This window comes from Lithobates pipiens, unplaced genomic scaffold, assembly GCF_037356315.1.
Source record: "Lithobates pipiens isolate NorthernLeopardFrog02 unplaced genomic scaffold, aLitPip1_a1.2 Scaffold_25, whole genome shotgun sequence".
NCBI lineage: Eukaryota > Metazoa > Chordata > Amphibia > Anura > Ranidae > Lithobates > Lithobates pipiens.
This window is the reverse complement of record NW_027507787.1, coordinates 147,575,149-147,592,301: the sequence shown is the minus strand read 5'-3', so window position 1 is coordinate 147,592,301 and position 17,153 is coordinate 147,575,149. Positions and strand designations below refer to the sequence as shown.

General features: G+C 45.4%; 1 protein-coding gene across 2 annotated transcripts in view; it reads left to right on the top strand.

Annotated features, from left to right (window-relative positions):
• Positions 1-17,153, top strand: part of TRUB1 (TruB pseudouridine synthase family member 1) — an 82,009-nt gene that overhangs the window by 47,323 nt on the left and 17,533 nt on the right. For both annotated transcript variants that reach the window (XM_077454934.1, XM_077454935.1), the window contains exon 6: positions 1,783-1,922. In XM_077454934.1, the coding sequence (XP_077311060.1) occupies positions 1,783-1,922 (140 nt within the window). The remainder of the gene's footprint in view (positions 1-1,782; positions 1,923-17,153) is intronic.

The window sequence follows — 17,153 nt, the reverse complement described above, 5'->3', positions numbered from 1 at the left end:
TGCGGGCTGGCTGCAGCAACCAAAACAAGGCAGCTGGGCGCCCGCTGTCGGAAGGAAAGATGGTGGCGCTGGACCTGATCTGGGACACGTGAGTAGCTGGACTCGCTCGGCAGGCAAGTTTGTGAATTGAGGGCAAACCTTTATAACAAGTAAGGGAAGGTAAAAAAAAAATGAGAGAGGGAGAATGAGTTCCTTGTCAAATAATTTGTGCCTGTAAGCTGTTATAGCTGTGGAGATAAATTCTGGCTTCACTGGATGCATCCTTTAATCATTGACTCCAAGTATTAAAGCCAGCGAATCATGGTAGCCTTGGATTTGCCATGAGAACATTCCAATATATTCCCATATGTGTCAAATAGACAACAGGGCCTAACCCTTCCCTCCTTCATAGAAAACAAAAAATACTTGTACCTTCACATGAATTTATTAATTTGAGTGTGTTTTATGGAGAGGTGAAATAAATCCAGATGGAATACCTCCAAAGCACAGCTTGATGAATCCCAGCTAGTGCAATCCAACAGTTCTTTTTTGCCGTCAGTAAAAGTGGACATGCTATGGTCAAATTTCCAGGCCTGCAATCATCTTGTTCTGGTCCTTAAGGGTTATGAAGATGTGGGCGTTGAAGTGATATAAGGCCCCTTTGACAGAAACGGACCGATTGGGTCCACCTGTAATTTTTTCAGGCCGACCAGACCATCCATTGCTCTATATCAGTGATATGCAATTGGCGGACCTCCAACTGTTGCAAAACTATAAGTCCCATCATGCCTCTGCCTCTGGGTGTCATGCTTGTGGCTGTCAGAGTCTTTCTATGCCTCATGGGACTTGTAGTTCTGCAACAGCTGGAGGTCCGCTAATTGCATATCCATGCTCTATATGGACATGTGTCTGTTGACACCCACCGTCATCCAATCCTGTCAGCTATAAGCAGGCTAATTGGTATCCGTTCCCCATCTGTCTGGCAGATCGGATGACACTTGGATGGAAACGGGACAGGGGGTCCATTTCCATCCGACAGCCCATAGAGGAGAGCAGGCTGTGTCCGTGGCAGAGCGGACACGGACCTGTCATCTGCCTGCTCAGAGGAGAGATCCCCTGCTGAGCAGGCAGATCTGCTGGTGGACTCCACCAGTATGAAAGGAGTCTAAGCCCCTGTACACACGGTCGGAGATTCTCCCAACCAAATCCGTCGGATTTTGCCCGTCGGATTTTGCCCGTCGGATTTTGCCCGACGGATTTAGTCCGACGGATTGTGTCCGAAACTGTTGCATACACACGGTCGGGCCAAGTTGGCGAAAAATCCGATCTTTCAGAACGTGATGACGTAATTTCGTTACGATGGGACTACATTCAGGCTAGTAGCCAATAGCTTTGATGTAGGAATTTGATCTGAGCATGTGTGGCACTTGGTCCGATGAAAATGCTCTACACATGATCGGATTGGGTCCGTCCGGCCCAGTTGGTCGGGAAATATTTCCAACATGTTGGAAAATTGGGTCGGACGGATATTCTGACGGAATCAGTCCGATGCATACCACACACAGTCGGATAGGACACATTCCAACGGATTCTCCGACCGTGTGTACAAGGCTTAAGTGATTTATATTTTCACAGTTTGGTATCCAAGGACTGGTGGCAATGTGTCTGCACCGCAACTGGGTCAGGACTGTTGAGTCCCCTGTGATTATAGAGTCATGGCAAGTTTGGCCCCTCTCCATATCCTAGTTTGATAGCAGGATGCAATGTCAGAGATTTGGAACTTTTTTATTTATTTATTTTCAGTTTCTCTGCTCTGAAGAAGGATGGGAAGAGACTCTCCTGCCTGGTCAGAGAAGGCGTCAAAGTGGAAGAAAAGCCTGCCAGGCTGGTCACTGTCTATGGGCTGTCCATAACTGACTTCCAGCCCCCTTTGTTCACTCTCGGTAAGATCTCTATCACAGATATCAGAATTAAAACTTCATGTGCTGCTTTTGGTGCCAGACATCGGCCCTGCTCTTTTCTCACTTGGGTGTTGCACCTGAACAAGAAACAATTGTCTGTTTATATCCCTGGTGCCCAACCTGCAGCCCTCCTCCCTGTGGATGGTAGTCTGTGTCTTGGTTCTTGCTCAAGCCAGTAAAAGAAAATATTCTTTAGACTGGCTTCTAGTAGTTTGTCAATGGGATATTGCCTCAATTGAGAGTTTTTATGAAGAAGCGGCAATTGCTGCCAAACTAATTTAAGGACAATCGCCAAGACTCGTCATATTTGATACCCCACTTCAGCACTGGGGGTCACCTTCATTTCTTGTATAATTGTTCGAAGCGGCAAACAGGGCTGTAATTATCAATTGTATCTAACTATTTTGTCATGCAATGTTTTTATATTCTATATATTATTACATTTCTTTTATATAAAATTAGACATCTCCTTGTCTACGTCCGTGAGGTACCGAGATGGTCCAAACCTTTCTCCCTTCTTCCAGGGGCACTTCTGAGTTAAATGGTTTGGTTTATTTATTTCACGCTTTATTTTCTATGATGTCCATTCCTTTTGTCATACTATTTATTTTTTTTATAATTTTTTTTCTTTCTAATGGATCTTGCTGAGAGAAATATCAAATGTGCCACGGGTGAGATTTAAAGGAAGATTTAGGCCTTGTTCAAATAGACCTACATAAGCGTACAGATGCACTAGGGCAGATGTTCTGTCCATCTTCTTGCAAACATTGCTATTAATGTCAATTGGTATGCAGTCGAGCAGCACGATTCTGGCTAAAATGAGAATCGCAATATTTTGGCTTAGAAGAAAGAACACGATTCTCATGGGGTAACATTTAACTTTCACATTATACAAAAAAAAAATGGGCTAATTTTACTGTTTTAGTTATTTTTTTCAATTCATTTGTGTATTTTTTTAAAAATTGCATTTGAAAATTGCATTTGAAAGAGCGCTGCACAGCCTTTAAGTGGTTAAACTGCCTCATTTGCACACAAAGTTCATCCCTTTGATCTAAGAATGAAATGATACTTTGTTTTATATGAGATGTTGAAATTAACTTGGCAGGCTGCCTGGAATTCTTTTTTTCGTCAGAAGTGAGCAGAGCACTGTGCACATGTTGCATAGAATTGGGAAATGCTGTTATAAAATCGGGACAGGAGTAGAATCGCGATTTTGATTCTTGACAATTAACCCCTTCCCGCCGAGCGTACGCAGATCTGCGTACTCTGCTTCCGGGGGGTATACCGGGATGCCCGCACCTGCAGGCATCATCCCGGTACCGTTTTGTTCAGCTGGCGATTGGCTATCCAGGTATAACAACCGATGCGGCTAAAAGCCGCTTGGCTGTTATGCCGGAGGAGCGGGAGGGGACGCCCCCCCCCCTCCCGCCGCCTCCCGCCGCTGTTACCGGTGCTCCCGCTCGATCGGGAGCACCGATTCAAATTCCGCTGCCTCCGGCTGCTGGGCAGAGACTGGAATGAAGCCGTAATCGTAAACACGGAAGCGACGTCACTTCCCATTTACTCAGCTGCCAATGGCGCCGGTGTCTTGTCTAATAACGTCCTCCATCGGATAGTGTCCGCTGTGTACTGCGCATGCGCAGTACACAGCAACACAGATTCCGAAAATTGCCGAGGATGAACGGCGCCTGCGCCGTGAGTCCAGGTTCTAGCCCCACCATCCAAGTGGACATAGAGTAGGAATAAAAAAGAGCCGAGCGCAGCGAGGCCGAGCCCGAAGCGTGGCGAGCGAAGCTCGCCCGCGTGGGGCCCTTTAATACTCACAACCCTATGTCCGCTTGGATGGTGGGGCCACCACCTCCACTCACGGCGCAGGCGCCGTTCAGCTTCGGAAATTTTCCGAAGCTTCGTCTGCTCCGTACTGCGCATGCGCAGTACGGGGCGGACACCATTTCATGGCCGGACACTATACGGCAGAACACCGGTTTTAAAAAAATATCCGGTATTCAGAATCGCCGTTTTCGGCGATCTGAATACATTGAAGTGTAAAGGAGGGGTGGGGGGTCTTTTAGACCCCCGATCCCTCCATAAAGAGTACCTGTCACCACCTATTACTGTCACAAGAAATGTTTACATTCCCTGTGACAGCAATAAAAGTGATCAATTTTTTTTTTTAAAACAATTTAGTCATTTTAAAATAAATAAAATAAATAAATAAATAAAAATAAATTTTTTAAAGCGCCCGCCGTCCCCGCGAACTCGCAAAGCAAAGAAAACGCATACGGAAGTCACGCCCGCGTATGTAAACGGTGTTCAAATCACACATGTGAGGTATCGCTGCGATCGTCAGAGCGAGAGCAATAATTCTAGCACTAGACCTCCTCTGTAACGCTAACCTGGTAACTGTAAAAATTTTTTAAAGATTCGCCTATTGAGATTTTTAGGTACCGTACTTTGTCGTCAATCCACAAGTGCGCGCAATTATAAAGTGTGACATGTTTGGTATCTATTTACTCGGCGTAACATTATCTTTCACATTACGCAAAATAATTGGGCTAATTTTACTGCTTTGTTTTTTTTTTATTCATGAAAGTGTCCCTTTTCCCAAAAAGTTGCGTTTAAAACACCGCTGCGCAAATACCGTGTGACATAAAATATTGCAACAATCGCCGTTTTATTCTCTAGAGTCTCTGCTAAAAAATATATATATATAATGTTTGGGGGTTCCAAGTAATTTTCTAGCAAAAAATATGGATTTTAACTTGTAAACACCAAATTCCAAAAATAGGCTTAGTCATGAAAGGGTTAATCGTGCAGCTCTGGAGTGCAGTGAATGCACAGACACAGCCTCTGCTCCCAATATGACAGCCATATGGGTGCAGGTGCAAACGGGTGCATGTCCTCAAACACACAGTGTACCTTCAGGGACACATACCTGCACAGATGTCAAATTGGGGGCAGCAGTTTTCCATGCAGCTGCTGTGTCCCAGTTGATGTGAACAGGACTGCTTGTACAGGTTTGCGTGGAACACATGGGCATCCCTGTGCAGGCAAACATGGCCCTTGAATGGGCAATCGCTTAGAAGGAACCATGTCCATAATCCTCAGTAATTCTTATGTAATGTCTGCAGTCTCTGACCATCTCTTGTCGCATGTCTGCAATCTTCAAAAGCTTTCTGTAGCATTATAGTCAGTAAATATCATGTGTGGCCCTTTGGTGATGTCAGCGGCAACACTTGAGGCCCCTACGTCAAGTTGACCACAAATGATTTAAAGCAAGTCATGTTCTGAAGTTGTTATTGTCACATTTTACCTGAAAATTTAGTTTAATCGGACTCATGTTTTTGTTTCCTGTTCTGTTTTTTTTTTTTCATAATATAAATTTTAACCGTATTTACATGCCTGTTGCTGACCAGCAAAAAAAATAGTTTTGTATCATTATTTTCCCCCATTGCACCTCACTTATTTCTCATTCAGACGTTTCCAAGTTCTAAAGGAGAAAGCGAGCCGCTCTTCAAATCTCTCAGCCACTGTATACTTTTATTGATCCACCAGGTACAAGGTAGAGTAACAAACACTATGTGGTCTGTCTTGTACCTGGTGGCTCAACAAAAGTATACAGCTGCTGAGTTTTGTAGTGCGGCCTTTTTCGTTCATGTGTTACTGAGACTGAGAAGTGGAGATAGGCCCTATGGAGGCCAGAACCCAGTGTTGATGTCTGTTGGGGGTACCTATTGAATGCAGATCTGTTTTTTGTTTTTTGTTTTTTTTCCTTTTGTCTGTATATAGTGCTTTTGGTAATTTACCCTTAATAGATATGACTATGTATTGATCTTCAGCTCATCAGTGTCTACATTGTGAATGCCCACATTCCACTTGGCAATATGGGTCCCAGACAGATTCATTTCTAGGAAGGATTATCTTCTCTGGATGCTCAGAATGGTTGGCCCCAAGTCACTTTTTAGTTATGGTTTTGTAGAATTGTATTGCACCAGCATATGGAGAACATGAAGGAGGGTGGAGGGAAACATATGATACCTGCCAATCTTCCTAACCTTCTGGGTCTCTCACAGTTCTATGCTGCCTGGACTCTTAAACTTCAATTGTGGTTCCTTGACAGCTGAGGTGCTAGTGGTATCTCAGTTTGAGAATTCAAGGTAGGACAGCTTGGAAAGTTCCTGTGTTGACTTTCAACTCCCCACATCCATGTAGGGGACAACTGCACTCTGCTTCTTTTAGGTCAACAGTAGAACATCCATGGTAGCCAGTATTTCTCTCACGTTCATCGACTGACACAGCTTCTCTCTTAGACCATTGGGTTGTTACGCCACCTTCAGGAGAGGACTAGGCATAACATGTTAACATGTAATAATAAAAACTAGAACTTTCTAGTTCCGCCCAAGGGGCGGTCCCTTAGGTAACAAAGCTACAGCCTGCCTTGCAGCTTCAGTTTTTCTGCCTAGTGAAGAAGGACCTAGGAACCCTACGGTCCATGTTTTTTTTTTTTTTTCTGCATAAGCTTTGCTTTTTGCGCAAGATTAAAGATCCTGTGATCTGCTATCAACAGCCGGCTGGATGACAGACTGGATAATCTTATCCTTGTAGTCTCCCCAGCTTGGCCAGTGAGCTTATGCAGACCAGAGTTCCACGCTGGGTCGGCCACGACATGCCTCAGCTCCAGAGGCGGTCTGTGAGCGTAAATGCTCTGGGGTACACACATAACCGGGCTACTGATGTCGGTGTGCTGGGCCAGCAGCCACCCCGTACTGATTGGAGAGTGGGTCTGTGATGGAATGTCTCCCAGCTCCGCAGGACTGGTAAGTACAGCTCTCCCTGCCTCGGTGAGGCTGAGCAGCTGGGCATTCCCTGGGAGGTCGATTCGGGGGTCCCTCTCCTCCCTCTCTTCTCTCCCGGCATGGACTGCTGAGCGGTGTCTGTGGCATAGACATGGGGCTCTCTGTGGGGGCTCTCACCTGGGGGAGGGCTGCACTGGCTGGCTGTGCCTGGATGTGTGTAGGTCTCTCCCTGGAGGTGTCTGGAGGCTGTGTCTGTTGATCACTCCACCGCTGTTTCACCGCCATTTTTATAATTATTTTTCATTGTCCCTCATGGTATACAGTGCTCGGTGGCCATTTTTTGTGTGACCAAGGAGCAGCTTGCTCTGTAGCCATTTTACTGTCGTTTGGCAGCCATTTTCCCAGTGATTATGTCCTTTTATACTGGACGCTCGGTGGCCATTTTCTTGAAGCCCGAACACGTTTTTGGTCAGTTTCAGCACCATTCAGTGCAGCTCTGCACAGCACAGTGTGGTCTCCCATGCACCTCGGAGCTGACGCAGGACGTAGGCACTATTAGCTAGTTGGCGCAGAACCAGTCAGGGTGGTGAGTCCTGCGGGAAAGAGTCCATCAGCCAGCAGCAGTTAGGAGGGTGGGACCTAAGTCCTCAACAGGTGGCAGACAGGGTAAGGTCAGCATGGCTTCAGAAACTGGTGTTTCTTCTCCCGAAATCCAGGCAATTGCAACTGGTTCGTGTGCAGACAGTGCAGTGCCTCTGGACGCTTTGTCGTGGCCCTTAATTCGTTCATTGGCAAGATGGAGGCGGTGCGTGGGCGCAAAGGTGGTAAAAAAAGGGGAGAGCTCTGACACAGACTCGGGCCCTGCTGAGGCTGGTGACCCCTGTTCTTTCGTTTCAGATGATGCTGACCAGGACCGAACGGACAGTGAGGATGAGTCCCCGCTCAGGTCCTTGTGCGACAAAGTGCTTGTTGGAGCACTTATCATAGCTGTGCGTGATACCCTGAAAATTCAGGAGCCAGCAGATCCCTCTGCTGATGTAGCGGTCCCCTTTGGGTCCTGTAAGCCAGCCCATTCACCTAAGGTGTTCCCATATGACTTATTTCGATAAGTTCATTTACAAGGAATGGGGTCGACCGCAACGGACCTTTTCGGTCCCCAAATACATGGCAGTGCATTACCCCTTTGAGGAGAGCCTTTTCAAAAATGTGTATGCTCTTTCGGTTGTGGACCCCCCAGTATCCAGGTTAAACAAAGTAACCACGATCCCAGTAGAGGGGACTCCTGCTTTTAAGGACCCCATGGACAGGAAGGCCGAGGCAGTGGCTCGTTCCTTGTTTACTGATGTGGGATCAACTATGCGACCAGTGCTGGCATCCGCACTTGTGTCGCAGATGCTCACTGAGTGGGCAAAACTTTTGCACAGCAAATTGGGAGAGCAACAAGCCTCTCCTGTATGCGTGGAACTAGCAGACCAATTAGTGCAAGGCCTCAAGTACATTTGTGACACGGCCCTGGACACTCTCCCCTGTTGTCCAGGGCTTCCCTTCCTTGGCGGCCGGCTCTTTGGAGCCTCATTGGATGACATTATAAAGAATGCTACAGGTGGTAAGAGTATACTACTCCCACAGGCCAGGAAGGCTAAGGAGCCACGCCGCAGGCAAAGGCCCTCATTTTCTGCTCACAAACGGCTTTTTCGTCCGCCCGGGGCTTCAGCGAAGCGTCCCCAGCCCGACAGGACGTCCACTGAAGGACCAAAGCGTCCCTGGAACCGCAAGCCTGCGAGCAAAAGTGCTACCGCTTGAAGGTTTGCCTCTGCCCGCAACAAGGGTGGGGGGTCGCCTTCGGGGGTTTGCAGCCCAGTTGACCTCTCGGCTGCCCGACCAATGGGTCTGCAATCTGATTTCCTCAGGCTACAAGATAGAGCTCTCTTGGCCACAAAACAGATTCTTCCCCTCCAGCATACACGTACTCCCGGCTCGCCGTTAGGCCCTATTGGGAGCGGTAAGGGACCTGCTGAGTCACGGGATGTTAGTACCTGTTCCGGAATCGAAGCGTTTCCAGGGGTTCTACTCAAACATGTTTGTAGTCCCCAAAAAGGAAGGGGTATGTCCAATCTTGGACCTAAAAGCCCTCAATTACTTTGTAAAAGTCCAGAGGTTCAGAATGGAATCAGTTCGCTCAGTAGTTGGGACTCCCTGATGTCTTTGGACGTCTTTGGATATCCAGGATGCATACCTGCACATAACCATATATCTTCGGCATCAGAGGTTTCTGCGATTTGCAGTTGGGGAAGCCCACTACCAGTTTGTGGCTCTCCCTTTTTGGTTTGGCTTCAGCCCCCCGAGTCTTTACCAAGGTATTGACTCCTGTTTTGGCGTTGCTGCGGGATCACGATCGTGGGTTACCTAGACGATCTCCTCCTGAGAGCATCTTCCGCCACAAAGTTAGAGGAGGATGTGACGATCACCATGCAGACCCTGCAGGAATTTGGGTGGCTGTTGAACCTAAAAAAGTTGGTGATTGTACTGACTCAGCGCTTGGAGTACCTAGGCTTACTGCTGGACTCCATGGAAGCGAGAGCGTTTCTCCCTTCAGACAAGCGGCAGACTCTCAGAGCTTTTACCATCGCTGATTCTAACGGCGTGGCTATTGAGAGCCAGGTATTGAGGAACCAGGGTCTTTCGGACACACTGATCCCAACAATGCTGAGAGCTCAAATCTTCTTCCCAGAAGATATATCATCATACCTGAAAGGCCTAGATCTTCACGTGTTAGGAGAAAGGATGGTGTCCATGCTCCTTTTTTATATCCAGGATCCTACTATTTCTACAGCAAGGAGTAGACCAGAAATTGGCTTTAAGCACCATTAAAGGACAAATCTCAGCTTTGGCTGTCTTTTTTCAGCAACCCCTGATGTCTCTCTCTAGTGAGCACTTTTGTTCAGGGGGTACGACATGTAGTTCTTCCGGTGTGTCCACTGTTACCCCCGTGGGATCTGAACCTGGTGTTAATGGCGCTTCAAAAACCATTTGAAGTGCCATTTGAAAATATCAGAGCCTTGTCTTGCAAGTCGCCCTATCTGGTTATCCACAAGGATAAGGTGGTGTTGCGTCCGCAACCTTCTTTTCTGCCAAAGGTGTTTTCTCCTTCGATTGTGTTACCTCCTTTTAGATTGTGTTACCATCTCTGTCTCCTAAGCCGATACATTCTAAGGAGGTGGCCCTTCATGCCTTGGACATGGTTCGGGCTCTGAGGGTGTATTTGTCTGCTACAGCTCCCTTTCGCAAGTCAGACTCCTTGTTTGTTTCAGTGGCAGGTCCGAAAAAGGCATGGCGATCTCACCGGTCACCATTTCCAGGTGGATCAGGCAGATTGCAGTACAGGCCTACGCCTTGAAGGGGCAGGTGACCCCCCCCTTTCTGGTCACGGCCCACTCCACAAGGGCAATCGGAACATCTTGGGCCTTCCGACTTGGTCGTCTGTTCACACCTTTACAAAATTCTACAAGGTAGATGTCAGGTAGATGTCAGGCTGATGCCTGTTTTGGCTGCAAAGTTTTGCAGGCGGCTGTATAATTGCAATTGTACTTACTGCGTTTTTACCAAAAAAAACAGGAAAAAATGTAAGTAATGCACTTGTAGACATGGGCGCCGTCAATAAATTTGTTTTGTTCTGTTCCGTTAAGATTCGTATTAAAATTCATACTTCGTATTTCCTATACAAAATTCAATTTCAATTCATACGAAATACGAATTGTCGTTCGGTTCGTTAACTTGTACGAACGTTCATTACAATGAATTTAAAGGCAAAAATATACCTCAATATGACAGTCGATGCTGATGGAAGTTTGGTTTTTATCTGAAATACGAAATTCTGTTGAATTTCCTATGCGAAATACGAATTTTTGTTAGATGAGGGGCTCCCACCATCCTTGTGCTGACTTCCTCCTTCGGATTCGTAAACAAAAGTTCCTTTTTTCGTACAAAATTCTTACGCAGGGCAATTCGTATTTCATATCTTCCCAAACGTACGAATTTAGGGAAATTTATACGAATTTGAGATTCGTACAAAACGAATCACACATGTCTAATGCACTGTTCCCACATGCCATGGTGGGTGAAGTTATTTTTTTTTTATGCTTTTTTTTTTTTTTTTTTTCCCCCCACCCCTCGTTTTGGCACTGCTTGGGAACGTCCCAGTGGTCTAAGAGAGGAGCTGTCAGTCGGTGAACGTAAGAAAATAGGATTTTTTTTACTCACCGTAAAAAAATCCTTTTCTCTGTAGTTCACTGACTGGCACAGCACCCGCCCCTCCTATTTTTTCTTTAAGTTATACTGCTTGTTGACGTATTAAAGCTGCAAGGCAGGCTGTGGGGTTGTTGCCTAAGGGACCGACCCCTGGGCGGAATTAGAAAGATCTAGTTTTTATTATTACATGTTATGCCTAGGCCTAGTAAGGTGGTGTAACAACCCAATGGTCTAAGAGAGGAGCTGTGTCAGTCGGTGAACTACAGAGAAAATAAGTTTTACGGCGAGTACAAAATCCTATTTTTCAATGGGTCCTCCTAGGTAGGGAGATTTTTTTTCAGCACTCCATTTTTCTAGGCTTTAAAAACTGCGACAAGACAGATGTTACAGATGCATCCTCAGAGGGCAAAAGCCCAGCAGGGAAGACCTTTTGGTAGAAGGTGCTCCAGATATTTAATCTCACAGCTTGCACCAACAGAACCACCTGAGCCTACCGACTGGCCAAGTATTAAACCAGATGTTATCTGTAGTACACCCTGCGCCAGGGCTGCTGATAGAAATCATGGGGCCCCGTACAGCCTACCTGATGGGGCCCCCTTTAGCCACATCCCTGGCCCCGCCCCTATACCGAGAGGCTAGGGTATACAGGCAGCACCCCCCACCAATTTAACACAACTAGAGGATGATCAAATGAAATGGAATCAGTATACAGAGGTTAACTTTTTCTGAGAGATATTAAAGGAACACTCTAACCACAATGACCACTTCAGTGATTTGAAGTGATCAAAGGTGGTAGGAGTCAGTATGTGGGATGGCATATGAATATACCAAGGTGGTATAATGATTGGCTTCTAACACGGAGGGCTACACATAGATCAAAATTTGTCCGATTACTGCTAAACTGAATTTTGATGTGTGTGTACCCAGCTTTACCCAATTTCTTGCTTTAGCTGGCTTCTTCCAGCGCTGAATGGTTCCCTACAGCGCTTGTGTATGTTTTACTGACACATAGGTGTCCTTTTATGAAGCAGTGAAATCTATTCACTACTTCATTCTCCGGCATTCACAGAGGAGCTCTTTCTCCTCTGTATGTCAGTTTATAAAGCGGAGTAGATCGCTTCACCCTTGGAGGAGTGAAGCGATCTACAAACGCTTCTAACACTGGAGAACGGCCCCTAATACTGGAATCTCGTGAGACTTTACAAGTTTACAGTACGCGACATTCACCAATACACAGAGATGTCAATTTATTAAGCAGTGATAAATTATCACAGCTCAATACACTGACACACGGTGTGATTAATGTTAGTAAAATAAAGAGTCCCCCTACATAATATATACATGTATACACACACAGACATTATATATACATGTATATACACAAACATTATATATATATATATATACATTATATATAAATATGACAGGGGGACATGGTTACAGTGTTGGGGGTCTGAACGAGGCATAAGGAAGTTGATCATCTTCCTCTTTCCTCCTCAGATCCCCCCACATTCTGTCTTCACTCCCCGATTCTCCACCTCTGAGTTGGTGAATCGGGGAGTGTGAATTCTGACACAGATCGCCAGTGAAGCGCTGAGATCGCAGCTTCATAAACTGGCCATTACTGTGTCATTCAATGAGGATTCTCAGTGTGCGGAGATAATCGGCGGGAGAACATATTCAAACACTTCTCCCCCGATTATCTCTGGTTCATAAACTGTTTATGGGCTGTGATCAGCGGCGATCCTCTGGATCTCCACTGATCACTGCTTCACAAACAGACACCTAAGCCCAGTTGCTCACACTTCAGCCCCCCTGCGATGTGATGAGGTTTGGTGGAGGAAGAGGGCTCTGCAGCTGGCTGGAGCATGGAAACAGGTAAGTGAAAGAGTCTATTCCCCCCCCCCACACACACTGCAAGGTTGGACTTTATTTCATTTCCTGGAGATGGGTTGTATTATATATATGTATACACTTTCTTTGCTGTTAATACTCAACTTTATGAATATGTTAGGAATATACTGGGACTTTTCAGGTGCTATATAAATATATTCAACATACAACTATATTAAAAGAATGATTTTGTGAAATGCATCTGTGTGTAGTCCCTGAAAAGTCCCATTATTTTCCTAGCATATTCATGAATTTAGCTTTCACTTCCACCAGACCTGTCCTGCTGAGGTGCAGGGCAAGATTACAGCACAGATTTGTACAGAGGGGGGGGGGGGGGAGGCTCGGGTGCTGATAGGAATACACGTCCCCTCTTCTCTTATCCAAAGACCCCTGTGTTATCTGAGATCCAGGCTCCTGGGGTGATGCTCTCCTCCTCCCTCGGTCAGCCCTGTGCAGTCAGACTTTTTTCTTTTTTTTTTTTATTATTCTAAATGCTGTTAAGATTGCTCGGGCCCCCCCCTACTGGCTGGGCCCAGTACAACAGGGTCAGCTGTACTGGCTTATCAGCGGCCCTGCCCTGCGCCATGTTTAGAGAACATTGAGGCATCCCATAGATAATTCAGGTTTTTAGTTTTTTTTTTTTTTTTTTATTTTATCAGTGGGTTGATGAAAAAAATTACTTGATTTTCCCCCCATCCACACATTTGTGGTGGATGGGGAAATCTTCCCATCGTGCCTTTGGAGTTTGGGGGGACAGTGAAGGGACTTTCCTGCCATCTGAAAACAATGATCAGTGCTGGTGGCTATTGCCGGTGGCACTGATTTGTGAGGAAATTTCCAGGACGGATGTACAGCAGTCAGTCATGTGATCGATTTCTTTACAACCACCCTTCCCATACAAGCATTGAAATTTGTCTGGTCCCTGCTGAGTTGGCTAAATTTTGATCCATGTATAGCTGGCTTAACAGACACATAGCTAAGCTGTCTAAAGCTTTCTATAAGATCACAAAAATACAAAAAGGATATTTGGAAAAATACTACACCCTTACATTATCAGAATCCGCTTCCATGTTCTCTTTTTTTTTTTTTTTTTTTGCTATCGGCGGTTGATCACCTTCTTAATGTTGAGTGTCAGTTGTGTGTTTTTTTTTTTTTTTTCCTGTTTTTCCTCCTGCTTTGAGCAGATCTCTTTTGGATCTTGTTTCCCTGCAGCACTGTATATGCAGAGGAATTGGTGCAGAACAGACCTGTCAAGAGGTATGGCGTTGTCTCCTGCTATTCCTCTAACACCGCTCTGCATTAGCACTGTTGAAGGTGCTGCCTGCTGTCTCCCCAGTACAAATCCCACATATACATAAAACATAGGTTTGTGAAATTTTAGCGCCACTTTAAGATTGTTTTAACATTGCTATTCAACCGATAGCGGGGGGCATTTTTAAACCCCCCACTACCGGCCGAAAAGGGGTTAAATCGGCCCAGAAAATGCCGCCACATCTGTGTTTTGCCGGTGCTATATCAGCGCTGTCCCATTGATTTCAATAGGGAGGAGCAGTGAGTTCACCGCTCCAAACAAGCTGCTGGTAGGACTCTTTCTGATGCCCTGCCAGCGCACCACTCCAGTGTGAAAGCCCTCTGGCTTTCACACTGGAGTGAATGAAGCAGCTGTTTTAGGGCAGTTTGCAGGCACTATTTTTAATGCTATAGCACCTGCAAAACGCCCCCAGTGTGAAAAGGGTCTTAATGAGATGAGTAGACATGGCTAGAAGATGAGTAGGTATCAAAAACATGTTTTTATTGGTGAAACAAGGAACATGGCAAAATGACATGATACCCGCAGCAATGAATAAAATTGTCAATCACATATTACAGACCATATATAAAAATTCAAACATTGGTAGCAACCAGCCAACCACTGTGTGGTATGGAACGAATCCTGGATGTAGTAAAAACACTTAAAATTACATGGTGGAGAACTCAAGCTAATGTATTGAGTAGGGGGGTCTGCATAAGAATAAGTGCATTCAAAATTATACCAACGCGTTTCGTGGATAGTGCCACTCTTAAGGGGCGGGTGCACACAAATCTATAGAACTCAAAACATGAGTAGACCAGTATGATCCAATGTTGTAGTCCTCAATGGGCAGGATATGTACAAAAAAGGTAGAGAGTTACTCATCCCTAATGAGTAATTACATCGTAATAAGTCTGGAAAATGGGGGGCGAGGTGTCAGTCAGAGCCTGTCCAAATTCATCTGTACCGGGAGCTGTGGAAGAGACCCACAGAAGAGGGACCGACCAGGTGCATAAACATGATCCCCAAGAAAGCGAAGGACAAAGATCCAAATAGTGGTGTGAGTGAGCTTCATATCTAACAATATCTTGTGTATACTGTAAATACTCTATAATGTGGGACGTTGCTAGAGCCCAACAGCAAGGTGCAAGTGAACAAGTGAGTGGAAAGGAAAATGGTGTGTGAGGAGAAAAGAGCAGATCAGAGATGAGGAAAAAAAAAAAACATGAAACGGGTATAGATGTTCTGCTGCTGTTAAAAGCATGTTTGATTATTTTAAAATTCTGAGAATCCTGGCACAGCGTTCACTTGCAGTTGTACATTGCGATTAGCAACATTTACTTGTGTTTACATGCGGCTGCATTGGAACATTCTTGCAATTTCTGCTGTGCTGTTCCTGTTTTTCTTTCCTTGTTGCCAATGCTATCTACAGGAGGAATAGTACACTGAGATTACCTGCAGTTATGTGCAGATAGCTGCAATAAATCGGTCCTGGACGCAGTCAATTGTTTTTTTTACTGCACCCAACCCCACGTAACAAAACCGTTGTTAAATGCAGTGTGTGAATGGGGCCATAGGAAAGCATTGTCTGAGTTTAGCTGCGGTAGAGAAATTGATCTATCCATACCTAAAAGCTGAATTCTATCTGCCCGTGTGAAAGGGTCCTTAGTGTGAGCCTCTGTGAGCATGAACAGGAAAAAAATGACCATGTAATTACCTGTTACTGATGTAAAAAAGTGAATTCCAAGTAGTGTGCACAAAAAGGTGCTGCCACCAATACACTCAGCACACCCCACGGGCTCCTCCCCACGTCACACAAGCGCATCAAGAGAGGAAGAGAGAAACTCAGTCTAGATACGATCCGGGTGCATTTCTGCGTGTGCGTGTTTGATGCATTTTTAGTTTGTTTTTGATGCATTACAGTGCATTTTTTTTCCCCCTTCACCTTAAGCCTAGGTTCACATTGGAGCAGGTTAGAAATCATGCAAATTCAGCTGAATTCACGTGATTCTAACACAGCAATGCAGTCTGACTTCAGTGGTGATTTGACAGACATCTGTGCGGGTTCCTGCACAGATGTCTATACAAATCGCCCTCTGAAGTCGCCAAAAGCAGTACAGGAACTACTTTTGGGAATTGATGCAGCACCGCCTTGACTGATTTGACATGTCAAATCGCATGCTAAATCATACCAATGTGAACCTAGGCTCAATGGTGACGTGTGTTCCAGTGCATTTTTTATGCATTCCAGTGCGTTTTTATGTTTTACTGTGTTCCAGTACAGTTACGTGCAGAAAAACTGCAGCATGTTATACTTTATTATTTTCTGTAACTGGAATGCACTGGTGTGAACTATGCCTTATGGAAACCATATAACATACTATCCATGTGTTTATGATGCAGAAAAAATGCACTGGACTGCATGTGGTGGAACTGGCCCTTATTAAGTACTCCGAATTGTAGAGGTTCTGTCATATCCATTGAATGACTTTGGGGTGCTTTGTCCCAAAGTCATTTGATGCACTGAACTACATCCACCCCTAAAGTGGATGTAAACCCTCTCCTATACCCAGTGAAGTGAACGGCCACAGATGATACTGAGATGAAACAAATCTCCCTACATAAGTTTTACATTTTATATCTGCTGTCTTCAGCTTGCTATATTCTTTACAAAGTACACATCGTGTTAGAGATTTTTTTCTTTCTGTTCACCACTGGGTGTGGAGTCTGGGCATACACTGTGTGACGGCTGATTGGAGGAAAGGCGCACACCCCTCCTCCACATAGGCAGAAGTACAAAGATATTTTCAGAGCTGTACTGTGACAAGACAAGCTCTCTGCTAATCTGTTTATAGCACCCACCCCAATACAAATCTTAGGCTGCATTTATCTCCCATCTTGGAGAACTTGGCAGAAGTTACCATGCTGATAACAGAAACGAAACAGCAGAAAGACTTAGGGTTTTGGAGAGAGATAAGATAACAC